Raw genomic sequence first — 15,256 nt, forward strand, 5'->3', positions numbered from 1 at the left:
TGGTGTATGGGCCAGCTCATGAAGATAAGAGGGAGGAGTTCCTGACTGAACTCGCTCACTTCTGCTCCTCCATGGATAAGCCTTATATTGTGGGAGGCGACTTTAATATATTGAGAAATGGGGAAGAAAAGATTAAGAAGGCCCATAACCATAAGTCCATGGATATGTTTAACTCTGTTATCAATGCTTTTGGCCTGAGGGAAATTTTTTGTAGTGGTGGCAAATACACCTGGACCAACAACCAATTCCATCCCACTTTAGAAAAGCTAGACAAAATTCTGATGTCTAGTGACTGGGAGGACTTATTTCCTCTCGTGATGGTTAGGAAGCTTGTTCGCGAGCTTTCTGATCACAATCCCTTACTCCTTTCCTCAGGCGACTCGGGTAGAGAAGCTCCTAAGCCTAGAGAGTTCAGGTTCGACCTGGCCTGGCTCAAAAATGAGAACTTCTTGCCCTTAGTTGAGAAAATTTGGTCCAAAGCTGTTAAAGCAAAAGACCCTATAGACATTCTCAATATTAAGCTCAAAAGATTTAAAACCTTCTTTAAAGGGTGGGGATCCCACAAATATGGTCACGATAAAAAAAGGAAAGAAGAGCTTAGGCTGGAACTAGCCGCTTTGGAAGAGCTGGAAGAAGAAGGCCCTTTGCTGCCTGAGATGTATAATAGGAAGGTTGACATTAACTTTGAGCTGCACGAGATTCTAGTGAATGAGGAAATTTTCTAGCTTCAACAGTCCCATGAGCGCTGGCTGCTCAAAGGGGACCTTAACACTGATTACTTCCACAAGATAGCCAATGGGCGCAAAAGAAAAAACACCATTCACACGTTGAAGTGTGGTGACGTGAAAATCGAGGGCACTGATAACCTAATCTCACACGCCACAGAGTTTTATAAGGATTTGTTCGGTCCAGCACCTGGTAACATCTTTCACATGGACCCTGGTGCGTGGGATGATTCGGAGAAACTTACGAAAGAGGACAACGAAGAGCTAACTAAGGACTTTTCTGTGGAGGAGGTGAAAGAGGCTCTGTTTGCAATGGATACCAATAGAGCACCTGGCCCGGACAATATTCCTGCAGAGTTCTACCAACATTGTTGGGATATTGTCAAAGATGATATTATGAGGATTTTTAGGCACTTCCATGATGGGACGCTTGATGTGCAGCGTCTCAACTACGGAGTGATCACTCTTCTTCCTAAAGTTTCGGGCGCTGAACGAATTCAACAGTTCCGACCCATCTGCCTCCTTAGGTGCCCGTATAAGTTGATTACTAAGACTATGGATAGGAGAGTTGAAAAGTACGCTGATAAGCTGATTAGCCTTTCACAAAATGCCTTTGTGAAGGGTAGGAATATTATGGATGGTATCATGTCTCTTCATGAGATATTGAACTACACCCATGTTAAGAAAAGAATTGGGGTGGTGCTGAAGTTAGACTTTGAGAAGGCTTACGATAAAGTCAACTGGGAGTTTCTCTTGGAATGTCATAAGCTGAGAGGCTTCGATAAAACTTGGTGTGGATGGGTGAGACAAATCCTATACAATGGTACGGTCAGCATCAAGCTGAATGGTTCTGTAGGACCATACTTTCAGAGCGCGAAAGGGGTGCGCCAGGGAGATCCACATTCCCCCTTCTTGTTTAATTTGGCTGCAGATTGCCTAAATAAAATGATCAACAAGGCTCAACAAAATGGCCTGCTAACTGGTTTAGCTGCTGATCTCATCCCAAATGGGGTGGCCATTCTGCAGTATGCAGATGACACGATCATTTGCCTGGAACATGACATGGAGAAGGCAATGAATCTTAAGATCCTGTTATACATGTTTGAACTGATGTCAGGACTTAAAGTGAATTTTCAGAAGAGTGAGGTTCTGACTATTGGGGGAGATGCGGAGATCGATAAGGGGTATGCTGAGCTTTTCAACTGTGAGATTGGACACTTTCCAATCAAATACCTGGGCATGCCAGTGAGCTTTTCCTCTTTGAAAGACTCGGTGTGGGAATTTATTGTGGACAACTATTTGAAATATTTTGGGACTTGGATTGGGCATGCTGCCTCTATAGGGGGCAGGCTTACTCTGCTTACTTCGATGCTGTCGCAATTTTCTCTGTACCACATGTCGATGTGGCTCATGAGTAAGACCTTTATAGATAAGCTCGATAAGCACCGAAGAAAGTTCTTCTGGCAAGGTTGCAATAAGAAGAATCGTTACTACCTGGTTAAATGGAAAAGGGTATGTAGATCGAAAGAGAAAGGGGTCCTGGGGGTCAAAGACCTCAGGAAACAGAATATCAGCCTTATGGTGAAGTGGTGGTGGAAACTTGAAACCCAGAAAGGGATGTGGCAAGATCTGGTAAAAGCGAGATATTTGTATAACAAATCTGTGGCCACAGTGTCCTCGAGATATTCTGATTCGCCTTGCTGGAAGGCTCTTCTGAAGGTTAAAGACTTATACATGGTGGGGAGGCGAATTACCTTGGGGGCTGGTAACTTGGCCAGGGTGTGGAAAGACTCCCTGAATGGTCTCCTACCATTTGAATTATCCTTCCCACGGCTGTTTGCAATTTGCACTGATCAAGATTGCACAGTGGAAAATTTCGGTGGTGCTGTGCCCTCTTCGTTCTTTAGACGCCGCCTTGACCCTGATCTGAGAGATCAATGGGATCAAATGCGTGCGTTAATTGTAGGCTTAAACCTTTCTGCTGATAGAGACTCGGTCTATTGGGGACTTAATAAGAATGCCAAATACTCCACTAAATCTATGTATAAATAGCTGGAGAAGCCGATTAGTGGCTGCAACCATAGATGGATCTGGGAAGCTAAGCTTCCGCTTAAAATCCAGGTTTTCCTATGGCAAATGGCACAAGATGCAGTTCTCACCAGATCGGTGATGAAGAGGAAAAAATGGCCAGGAAACCCTGTGTGTTCCTTCTGTGGCCAACTGGAAACGAGTTCGCATTTGTTTTTCTCCTGCCATGTGGCTCGTGTGGCCTGGAGATCTATAGGTGTGGTCCTGGGGACTGACACATGTCCTAACAATGTTTGGCAATATTATGTGTGGTGTAATATGTTCTTGCCTAAAAGAGATAAGTTCTTCACTGTTGGCCTGCCGGCTGTGACTTGGGCCATCTGGCTGGCCCGTAATAGAGCTACCTTTGAGAAGAAATTGATTAAATCTCCGTTTGAGATTGTGTTTTCGGCATGTTCCTTTCTTTTGTATTGGGCAGGGCTTCAGAAGCAGGGGGGCGCGGAGGAACTACGTCAAGGTGCAGAGATGATCCGCTCGAGTACGTCCAGGCTGATGGCGTTGTGTGAGAAGGCCAGAAGTGCAAAAGATGATGATGGAGAAGTGCTGGCTTGGTGATTAGCCTGGAGGCGATTCTCCTCGGCTTGCATGTTGTTTGTTTCTCTTAGCGTTCTGAGTCCCTTTTGGTCTCGTGCTTAGCTGGTGGTCAGGGATTTGTATAACTGTATGGTGCTGTCAGGTTTTCGCCCCATAGTGCTCGTCACGATGGCGGGCGAGCACGATGGGTTTCCTGGCAGTGCTTTGAACTCGCTACCTTCTTTCCCTCCTCTCTAACTTCCTGGAACTGATGTATTTCCGTATAATGCAAATGGAAAGGGGTACGCCCGGTTCAAAAAAAAAGAGAATTAGTCGAGACGTGCGTTGCACATGCAAACTTACTAGTAGCAACAAAAAGCAGCAGGAAACGGAGAAATGGCCCCCAGACATCACCATCAAACATACAAGGGAAGAGCATCAAGCTAAGGGCATCTCCAGCCGTTGGCCCCCCAGGAGGGGCAAAAAATCGCCCCCTGGGGGCGCGCCAGTGCTAAACCGCGCACTGGGGGCGTGATGCCCCCCCAGTCGCGGCGCCCATGTTTTTTTAAAAAATTCAAATACGGCGCAAACACGACTGAAATTTGATGCAAACATCGGCGAGTTCGTTCAAACTTAAACATATTTTACAAAAGAAGAAAAAAACTTCGGCAGGCTACCCCCGCCGTCTCCCTCGCCGCCCGCCTCGCCGCCTACATGCCGAGGAGGCGGTAGAACCGCGTGTAGTCGCCGCCGTCGTCGTCGTCGTCGTCGCCGGCCCCGCCTGCGCCTCCGCCGTCCCTGCTGCATCCCTCCCCCGGTTGGCGCGGCGGGTTGGACAGTCCGGGGGCGTCGTCGTCGCTGTCGAGGACCACGACGCCGTGCTCGTCCTCGCGCCCACGCTTGCGGGCGGCGATCTCCTCCAGGGCCCGGCGCTGCCGGACCATCTCGTCGCGGAGGTAGTCGTCCCGCGCCCACCGCAGGACGTCCTCGTCGGAGATGCCGCGCCGGGCTATCTCCTCGTACTCCGCGGGGAGGCCGCGCTCCGGCTTGGGCTTGACGAGGACGAAGCGGCCGGCCGGAGCTGCGCGTGCGGGCACTGACCGGCGTGCCCTGGGGCTCCGGCTTGGCGGGGCGGAGGCAGGGCGAGCCGCCGGACGACGAGGAGGACCCCCCGGTCTCCATGCGCCTCGGGGTCCAGGAGCTTCCCCGACGGCGTGAGAAGGACGGGGGATCGGGGTACTCGAGGCGCGGCGTGTTGCCGCCCTCGATGTACTCGAGGACGGCCTCCAACGTGCGCCCGGGCACGCCCCACCACCGGCGCCGGCCATTGGAGTTGAGCCTGCCGGAGGGCACGACGCCGTTGGTGGCCTCGAGCTGCTCGGCGTGACGGCGGCGGAAGTAGGGCTCCCAGAGCGGGCTGTCGGGGACGTACCGTGGCCCCTCCCTCGCCGCCCGCGGCAGGGACGCGCGGATGCGTGTGATCTCCGCACGCCGCGCCGCCCCGGTGGGTGGTGGTGGCACCGGCACGCCGCCGGCGCTGATCCTCCACGCGCCGGGCACCCGCATGTCCGGCGAGACCGGGTACCCGGCCTCGTAAAGGAGGCGAGCCTCGTCTTCGTGGAGATGGCGGCGGCCGAAGCCGTTCACCGCCGCGCCGTCACCAGGGAAGCGCTCGGCCATGGGTGAAGACGGCGAGAGAGAGGAGAGGGAGGAACGACGACGGCGAGAGAGAGGAGAGGAGAGGGACGACGGCGAGAGAGTGTGATCGCCGAGCACGCTGGTGCGCGTCTTATATAGGCCGAGACGCCGCCCGTACGCGTGGCCGCCGTGTGTACGCGTGGCGGGCGAGGGAGGGCGAGGGACGCGCGTCGTCCGGCCTTCACTGCGCCGCCCGTGAGGCATCAATGGCGCAGGCTGACCGGCGCGGCAGCGCGGCAGCTTTGGCATTGATTCGCCGCGGGAAACGAGGCGATGAGGACGACGAAGGGGCGAGAAGAGAGCCGTGTCGCTGACGCGGCGGGCCGCGGCTTTTTCGCGCCAAAAAAGTTCGCCCGGCGCCCCCGGGCGTCCCCCAGCGCGCTGGGTTCGGCCTGGGTCCGCCGGCGCTGTTTTCGGCCTAGGCCGGCGAAAATCGGGCTCCTGAGGGCGTGACTGAGCCGATTTTTCGGCGCCGGCGCAAGAAAAACGCTTAGGGAGGCCTTCCTGGGACGCGGCTGGAGATGCCCTAAGGGACCAAGGAGAGGGTAACAAAAGTGCCCGTTCAAGGAAGGTGGAGAAAGCCAGGCCCTGGTAGTGGTTCTCTGAAGATCATTATGTATGGCGCGTACCATCCAAATACTTAAAACTAAACTGGTGGATGGAGTGCAGTTACCAGAGGTGAAAATGGGAGGGATGTTGCATGTGGCGCGGGGAAACTCATCAACCCTGCTAGCCCTCTTCATGCTGATATCATGGCAGCATTGCAAGGAGCAATTTGGCAGGGGAGAGAAGAATACTGAATGTCTAACTTTCAGACAGACTTTTCGAACAAAATGTGGACCCTTTCCCCTGTTTGTTTTGCTATATTGTAAAGCAAGAGTCTTTTTTTACATCAATACTTTGATAGGACGCCGGCCGGCCGCCACACCGCCGGAGTCTAAATCTAGACCGCCATGAACCAGATCAGCGGCCGCCGCAGTCCACACGTGCCCAGAAAAGAACGCAAGAGAAACAAAATCAAGAGACGTAGCGATAGGCAAAACGTGAAGGAACGCCTCCAACAGGAAAATGCCAAAAGAGAACGTAGTGAAATCACCATCCACCGCACATGCAAAATCAACATGCAGCGCACATCGGCACATGCGCAACAATGGGAAACACTGCCGGCAAATCAAGTGGGAACCTGCTAAGCGCACCCCAGAAGATACACGCCTGTATCGCTCAATAAATCACGTGTCACGTTTCGATTGGTCACGTTTTCACTGATAAGAAAAAGTCAAAAAAACCAGGTAAATTAAACCTGGCTAGGTTTAGTATATTAGTAATGAATGAGTCTCACAGTTCTGCTTACTAGTGGTGAGGTTTGATTCGGTCAAGTCGTCAGTTGAGTACAGCAGGCACAAGAGACCTGAGTTGAGCTATGAACACAAGCAACAACACAAACATGTCACACCAAACTCTAGCCACTTGAGGCCATATATATACTACCCTTTCTTCTTTGTCTGGCAAATAACAAGAGCTATGCCATGCTTTACATTAAGGCAGGTTAATTCCTTCCTCTCGACACACTCGAAACGACGAGTTACATATGTTGCGTCTTGTGTCCAATGGAGCAGCGAAATCTCATTTGATAAACTCCACTAGGGAAGGAAAAGAAGGAAGCACCAAAGGGCATCAATCGGCAAGAAGAATCTGCCTACAGTCGATCCTCCATTTGGAAAAACGACTAACGAACTGCTCATCCTTCCGGCCTGCGGTGGGTGCATCACAACAATTATTTGCCTTCACTTTGCTCCACTTGTGCCCACCCAAAAAAATCAGTAAACTGCCGGCATTCTCACTTGGCAGCACGTAGAATGTTTTTCTGGAACCATGATGCTCTTGGCAATACTTGTTTCAAAAAAAAATGATGCTCTTGGCAATTTGTCCCTTGTACCGTCACTATGGTGGCCTCCATTATTAAACGCGCATCCCTTGTACTGATCCACACAAGGCGACTTTGTTGATAACGTTGTTGAAAGCATTGTTGATTCAACATTGTTGAGCTTGGTTGGAAAATCCGCCTTCTGCAGCCTACCATCAAACCCCAATTTTTGTCTTCTCCCTCATGGCTTTTACTTGTATTGTGCTCTTCTCCATGTACTCTCATTTCCTCCGCTGCCGCCGGAACCACCAAAAGCATCATACATGATTGTAGTCGAGCCGTCCAGTCGTCGTTATCCGCTACGGATGGTGCTACTCTCGCAAGAGGTGAGAGAGATCGAAGCAGTCAGGCATATCCATCTCAGCTCTCCAATCACCAATCACTTTGAGTAGGAGACGAGCAGCAGGTGCATTGATCGGCTAGTAGTATCTTGATCCAAAAGTGTGAGTGTACTCAACTTGTTTGATGTGCTGCTCCTAGACCATCTTTGACTGACTGTGCAATCTCACCACTCTGCAACTCTTATCAGCAGGGGACGTGAGGATGAACGCGGCCATCAGTGCGGCAGTGTGGGTGGTAGGCAAGGCGCTGGCCCCAGTTTCGGATGGATTGCTGGAGAGCTGGGCGTCCAGTGACAGTCTCGGCCCCAACATCAGCGCCCTCAAGAGGCAGCTGCTGCGCGCGCAGGGGATACTCTACACCGCGCACGACAGAGAGTACACCACCAACCCTGCCCTCAAGGAGCTGCTGCACATGTTGCGGCAGCTGGCGGACGGGGCCGACGACGTGCTTGATGAGCTGGACTACTTCCGCATCCAGGACAAGCTCGACAATACCTACAATGCCGCCGATAGCCATCCCAAGGGTTGCATCCACAACCTTGGTCTCAATGTGCGGCACACTGCTAGAGCCATTGCTAATAAATTCAAGCTCTGCTCTAAGGCACCACCAGAAGATGGCACTATGCAAACATACAAATTGAAGTTTAACCATGTGGAAATGTCTAAACGGATGGCACACATTGTACAACAGCTGGATCCCATATGTGCCAAGGTGAAGGAAATCCTTGATCTAGAGCTCCGCAAATCTACCAAAGTTAGCATTATTGGAAACAGACCCAAAACCACCCCAGCAATAATAGAGCCAGAGTTATTTGGGAGGGACGCAGAGAAAAAGGACATTGTAGATGGCATTACCGTTGGAAAATATTGTGCCGATGGACTCACAGTTCTCCAAATTGTTGGCCCAGGGGGTATTGGGAAGACGACTTTCACACAACATGTCTATCAAGAAGTGAAGAGCTCTTTTGATGTTATGATTTGGGTCTGCATATCTCTGAATTTTGATGCAAATAGGTTGGCACGAGAGATTGTGAAAAACATCCCTAAGGTTAATGGTGAAACGGAAAATGCTATCGATGAAGAGCTTATTGAGCAAAGAATAAAACATAAGAGGTTCTTGCTGGTCTTGGATGATGTCCGGACATATCACGACGATGAGTGGAAAAAACTATTAGCTCCCTTCAAAAAAGGAGACGCAAGAGGTAATATAATTATTGTCACTACTCGAATTTCAGAAACAACAACAGCGGGAAAAATAGCTGATCATTCTATAAACCTGGATCGCTTAGGACCTGAAGATTTTATGCATTTATTTGAAGCATATGTATTTGGTCACCAACAGTCATGGAAAGACCATCCTGAATTGCTTAATGTTGGAAGGGAAATAGTGGTCCATTTGAAGGGGTTCCCTCTTGCAGCAAATACTGTAGGTAGATTACTAAGAAACCAGCTTACATTGGGCCACTGGACAAGAGTTCTGGAAAGCAAAGAATGGGAGTTACAAAGCAGCGAATATGACATTATGCCAGCACTGAAGCTTAGCTATGATTATCTGCCTTTCCATCTACAACAGTGTTTTTTCTATTGTGCTTTGTTTCCCGAAGATTATGAGTTTTGCAACGAAGAGTTGGTTCACTTATGGATAGGGCTCAATATTTTAGATTCATGTGATCGAAGGAGAAGACTTGAAGATGTTGGGCTATGCTATTTAAATGACTTGGTTAATCTTGGTTTTCTCAAGGAGAACATGAAAAAAGATGGCAGTCCTTATTATGTTGTGCATGACCTACTACATGAGTTGGCAGTGAAGGTTTCATCATCAGACTGTCTTAGCATATCTAGTTCTAATGTGAGATATGTACAATCTTCTCCATCTATACGTCACTTGTCTATCATTATAGATGCGAGAGATGTCAATGATAGAATGACCTTTGAGGATTTTAAGAGGGACTTGAGTACATTACCTGAAAAGTTGACAGTTGAAAATCTACAAACTGTGATGTTGTTCGGAAGATTCCATGGAAGCTTTGCAAAGACTTTTGGTGATTTATTTGCAGAAGCAAAAGCCCTTCGTGTTATTCTTTTATCTGAGGCATATTGTAGTTACATTTTGGAGGATGTGTTCCGCAGCCTTCCAAGATTTATCCATCTTCGCTACCTAAGGATAACTACAGGAACTAAGGGGAAATTAAGTTTGAACAGCAACATCTCAAGATTTTATCACCTGAGGGTCCTGGATGTTCAAGAATGCAATGTCCACCTTGGTCTTCTCAAAGCAATGAGCAACCTTGTAAAACTGCGCCATTTTCTTGTCCAAGACGGTGGTTTTGAACTAGGGCAGATAGGACAATTGGTAGAACTTGTTGGGTTACTGAGAGTCCATAACATTGAGAATGTTGAACGAAAGGAAGAAGTGAGTGCAGCAAAATTGATACAAAAAATCCACTTAAAGAAGCTAATATTAGAGTGGGGTATTTATGGACAGAATAAGGATTTTGTGCAAGAACAAGTTCTTGAAAGTCTTAAACCTCATAGCAATCTGCACATTAAAGGGCATAGAGGTGCTAATTGTCCGTCGTGGCTAGGTGGGAACCTCTCAGTAATGAATTTGGAATCTCTTTCCCTGCATGATGTAGGTTGGAATATTCTTCCACCTCTAGGGGAGTTGTGGTCAGTTAGTGAACTTGGTGAAGAGTATCAAAGTTCCATCTCAAGTCAAAGATTTCAAAATCTTAAAAGGCTAGAATTAGTTAAGATACCAAGGTTGAGAAAATGGGTTGAAAATAGCACTTGCCATTTCTTATCTCAACTAGAAGTTCTCATTGTTAAAGATTGTTCTGAACTCGTGGAGCTGCCATTTTCACGCCGTCAATCAGAGCAAGAAGCAAATATGACTTGGTTTCCTAGATTACGGGTTCTTGATATTGTAGACTGCCCAAAACTGTTGTCACTACCTCTTGTCCCTTGGACTACTGCTGCATCCTCTGCCATGATAAAGCGGGTAGGATCTAGTTTGGAATGGCTGGAGTACTCAGAAAATTACAGGTCAAAATTAAGCTTGGGGGTTACGGGGAAGGATGGGCAAGATGGCATGTTCTGGAATATGTTTGTATTCGGTAATCTAGCTGGTCTAAAAGAGCTGAAGATTAAGAATTGTCCCCCTCTGCCATTGTATCACCTCCAGAAGTTAACATCTCTGAAGTCCCTTGAAATAGATTATTCGAGTAATAGCAATGTCTTGTTGACAACTGACAATGAGAGTGATATCATATACAAGTTACCAATTGAACAACTCAGGGTTATGTCTTGTGGTGCCCGTGAGAAAGAATTGACGCAGTTGCTCTCTCATTTTCAAGATCTCAGCAAGTTGGAAATAATTGGTTGTGAAAAGGTAACAAGAGTTGGTGTGATGCAGCAACAGCAGATGACAAGACGAGAGGAGGGAATTAGTGATCGAGAAGGTGGAGTTTTGCTCTCATCTCCCCATCTGCAAGAATTGGTGATCGATAATTGCCCAGAGCTGAGCCTACTCGCGAGTTCACTCCAAGGCCTCCGGTCCCTCCACTCACTAGTGATCATGAATTGCCCAGAGCTGAGCCTACTCGCCAGTTCTCTCCAAGGCCTATGCTCCCTCCGGTCATTTGGCATACATGGTTTCCCCAAGTCCTTCTCCTCTTACTTGTCCTCCCCTTCATGCATACGGCCTCTCCTCGCGCATGGCTGCCTCACAGAATTATTCATCTTTCACACCCACAAATTTCCCCCCTTTTTCGAGCCCTCGCGGATGCATGACAAAGAGCCCAGATCTTGCAAACTTCAGAAGCTATTCACAGATCACTTCACAAGCTTCCTTAATGTGCCCATCTACAGCCTCCTCTCCTCGTCCATCACCAGCTTACTCGTTTCTGACATTGGTAAGGTGAAGCGCTTTTCTAAGGAGCAAGAGGATGCCCTTCAGATCCTCACCTCCATCCAAAACCTCGAGTTCAATAAGTGCACCAAGCTACAGTGCCTCCCAGCAGGGCTACATAGACTTTCCAGCCTCAAGATGTTACGGATTGCATGTTGTCATGCCTTGCAATCGCTGCCCAAAGACGGCCTCCCAACTTCTCTGCAAGTTTTACAAATCGATTACTGCCCTGCTTTCAAATTGCTGCCCAATGACAGCCTCCCAAGTTCTCTGCAATGTTTAAGCATTGGCAGATGTGATTTCTTGGAATCGCTGCCCAAGGATAGCCTCCCAAGTTCACTGCAGGAATTATGGATCAGGAATTGTGATGCCCTGAAATTTCTGCCCAAGGATGGCCTCCCATGTTCGCTGAAAACATTAGACATCTCTAGCTGCCCTGCTCTGGAATTGCTACCCAAGGATGGCTTGCCATGTTCTCTGGAAAAATTGAAGATCTATGATTGTCCTGCTCTGAATTCATTGCCCAGTGATGGCCTCCCGGATTCCCTGCTAGTGTTAGATGTCCGTAGTTGCAAAAGCGAGGAGCTAAAGAGGCAGTGCCGCAAGTTTAAAGGAACCATTCCAATCGTGATGGATTAATCCAAGGTAGCAAACACTTGCTTGCTTGTAGCCGCCCACCATTTTTCCTTGATTTTCCTAACCTCGAAATAAGTCAAAGCAATTGTTCTCTTTTTGTTTGGTTGGTCACAGTTGCTGTCATTTCACCTGAATAAACCACTCACTGTGATCTGATGTGCAGGGATCGTCGTCTTCCTTTTGTGCATTCTGCTACAAGTTGGGCATTATCTGCGTAGTGGGAACAGCACCGTATGGCTGCATCAGGAAATGCTACCATGTCACCATGAACCAGCTAAACTGTTCTTCACTGAATTCTGGTACCCACCTTGTTTGCGAAACGAGGAGATTCAGCAAGGCTGCCTCAGTGTTTCCCCATTGATAATTACTGTTGAAATATATTGCCCACCTCTATCCATCGCATCTAGCAAAACCCATCCATTACCAGCCATGTCGTCCTCCAGCGCCGTCCAGGCCTCCCTTGGGCAGGTCGCAGAGAAACTCACCCGCACCAACTACATCCTGTGGCATGCGCAGGTGACACCACAGCTGAGAGGGGCTGGCCTCTTCGGCTACGCCGACGGCTCCATGCCAGAACCTGTCAAGATCCTCGTCACGAAGGACAAATACGGGAAAGAAGAGCAAACACCGAACCCGCTCCATCCGATCTGGTTCAGAGAAGGGCAGCAGGTACTTGGATACTTGCTCAATACTCTCACCAAAGAAGTCCTCGTGCAGGTTACCTCCATCGCCACGCCGCACGAGCTCTGGGCGGCTCTCGCCCACATGTTCTCATCACAGTCCCGAGCCCGCATCAACAACATCCGGGTTGCTCTCTCCACGGCGCAGAAGGGGACGCAATCTGTTGCGGCCTACTTCGCCCAGATGAGAGCACTTGCCGATGAGCTTGCAGCCGCCGGAAAGCCCATCGATGACGATGAGCTTGTCTCCTACATCACCGCCGGCCTCGACATGGAGTACCAACCCCTCGTCTCCGCCAACGACGCGCGCACCGACACCATCAGCATCGACGACCTCTACGCTCAGATGAGCAACTTTGATCAGCGCCTCGCTCTCTACAACAACAACTCGGGCGGGGGCTTCAAGTCATCTGCTAACGCGGTCTCTCGCGGCGGCGGTCGCGGCGGTGGCGGTTCACGCTACCATGGACCTCCGCGCGGCAAGGGCAAGCCGTCATCTGGTGGAAACAGCAGCGGCAGCAACTCCGCTCGTGGTGGCGGCAGCGGCGGCGAGCGGCCCTCCAGCAACAACAATAGGGGCCGCCGTGGTGGTAGGCCTCGCGCCAACCCTGATGCGCCGCAATGCCAAATCTACGGCAAGCTAGGCCACACCGCCCGGGACTGCTGGTATCGCTATGAAGATGACGGCGAATCCTCACAAGATGAGAAGGTTGTAGGCGCTGCTGATGGCTCCTACGGCATCGACACGAACTGGTATGTGGACAGTGGTGCAACTGACCACATCACGAGCGAGCTGGAAAAGGTGACTGTTTGTGAGAAGTACCATGGGCAAGACCAAGTTCACACTGCCAACGGAGAAGGTATGAGTATTAGCCACGTTGGTCATTCAGTGCTTAAAACCCCCCATAAAATATTCGTCTAAGAAAAATTTTGCATGTCCCTAGTGCTTCCAAAAATCTCTTTTCAGTTCATCGCATTGCCATTGACAACCATGTATTCCTTGAGTTTCATCCGTTTTTCTTTTTGATCAAGGATCAGGTCACGAAGAAAACTCTGTATCGAGGTAGATGCGTTCGAGGGCTGTACCCGTTGATTCCGGAGCTTAGGAGATTGAATAAACAAGCCTATGGTGTCACCAAAGTCTCTTCAACACGGTGGCATGATAGATTAGGGCATGCATCTTTTTCTTTAGTTGAACATTTGCTTAGAAAGAATAAGCTCCCGTTTGTTGGTGAGCGAGATCGTGAAACAATTTGTGATTCATGTCAGTGTGCTAAAAGTCATCAATTACCCTATCTTGTGTCTACAAGCATCTCCACCAAACCTCTTGAGCTTATTTTTTCCGATGTTTGGGGTCCTGCCCCTAAATCAGTTGGCAGACACACTTATTACGTAAGTTTTATCGATGACTATAGCAAGTACACATGGATCTATCTCATCAAAAAGAAATCTGATGTTTTTCAAGTGTTTCACAACTTTCAAGCACTAGTAGAAAGAAAGTTTGATTGCAAAATCCTAGCTCTCCAATCCGATTGGGGAGGGGAGTACCGCAACCTCAACTCCTTTTTTCAGAAAATTGGCATATCACACCACGTGTCATGCCCCCATGCTCACCAGCAAAATGGATCAGCTGAGCGCAAGCACAGACATATAGTTGAAGTCGGCCTTGCCTTACTTGCTGCTGCCTCTATGCCTTTGAAATTCTGGGATGAGGCTTTTCTCACCGCAGTCCACCTCATAAACATGTCGCCAAGTAGAGTCATCAATAATGAATCTCCAGTAGAACGTCTCCTTCATACAAAACCAGATTACACATCTCTACGAGTATTTGGGTGTGCGTGTTGGCCGAATCTTCGGCCATATAACAACCGCAAACTCATGTTTCGATCAAAACAGTGTGTTTTCTTGGGCTATAGTCCACAACATAAGGGTGTAAAGTGTCTTGATGTATCCACTGGACGTGTCTATATTTCCCGTGATGTTGTGTTTGATGAGACTGTTTTCCCTTTTGCACAACTTCATCCAAACGCCGGAGCCCTTCTTCAAAAGGAGATTCTTCTTCTACCTTCACATCTTACCGGTCGTGACAATGGGGATGTTTTGGACACTGATGATCAATTGTTGACTAATCCTCTTACTAATGATGGTCTTGAGTCTTGTGATGCAACAGAAAAAAATTATGCAGAAAATGGTGAAGAACTCAGCCCAAATCATCATTTTATGCTTCCTGGACAAAACAGCAGCAGCATCGAAGCGGATCTCCCTCGGGATCCAGGCGCATCCCCCTCGGGATCGCTCCTGTGCCAGTCTGCCGTCCTGTCCCCCGCGGGATCCGCGCCCTCCGCGCCAGGCCGATCCTCCTCGAGCCCTGCGTCGCCACACGCCACCAGCGGCTCGGTTGACCGCCCGGTGGCCGCTCCGCACCAACCAACCAGCGCCACGCGGCGCCAACTCCAGCCGCCCGCGCCTGGTCCCGCGCCCGGCCCCGTGTCTAGCCCCGCACCTGGTCGGTTTGGCCCCGACACGCGCTGCTACGCGCGGCGCCCATCCCGTCTGGATACGGGCACTGACTCCGGTGTGGATCATGCTGCAGTCCCCGTCCCACCGGCTGCGCCCCCTGCTGGATCGGGATCCTCTGCGGCGACTTCTTCCTCAGCTCCACGTGCGCTGGCCACAGAAGATCCGATCTGCATGTCCTCGCCCGGCGAGTCTGCAGCCGCTCCTGGTGTTGGATCTTCTGC

The 15,256-nt window shown here is 49.6% G+C and overlaps 1 protein-coding gene and 1 pseudogene across 1 annotated transcript; both read left to right on the top strand.

Annotated features, from left to right (window-relative positions):
- The first annotated feature begins 7,491 nt into the window (after positions 1-7,491).
- On the top strand, positions 7,492-11,838 carry LOC125506661 (disease resistance protein RGA2-like). Its single transcript, XM_048671425.1, has one exon. The coding sequence runs from the start codon at positions 7,492-7,494 to the stop codon at positions 11,836-11,838; it is 4,347 nt and encodes a 1,448-aa protein (XP_048527382.1).
- A 900-nt stretch (positions 11,839-12,738) lies between these two features.
- On the top strand, positions 12,739-12,877 carry LOC125511820 (annotated as a pseudogene).
- The last annotated feature ends 2,379 nt before the right edge of the window (positions 12,878-15,256 follow it).

This window comes from Triticum urartu, chromosome 5, assembly GCF_003073215.2.
Source record: "Triticum urartu cultivar G1812 chromosome 5, Tu2.1, whole genome shotgun sequence".
In the NCBI taxonomy this organism is placed as follows: Eukaryota; Viridiplantae; Streptophyta; class Magnoliopsida; order Poales; family Poaceae; genus Triticum; species Triticum urartu.

Coding starts and splice junctions, on each gene's coding strand:
- LOC125506661 (XM_048671425.1), top strand. CDS start 7,492: ATGAACGCGGCCATCAGTGCGGCAGTGTGGGTGGTAGGCAAGGCGCTG.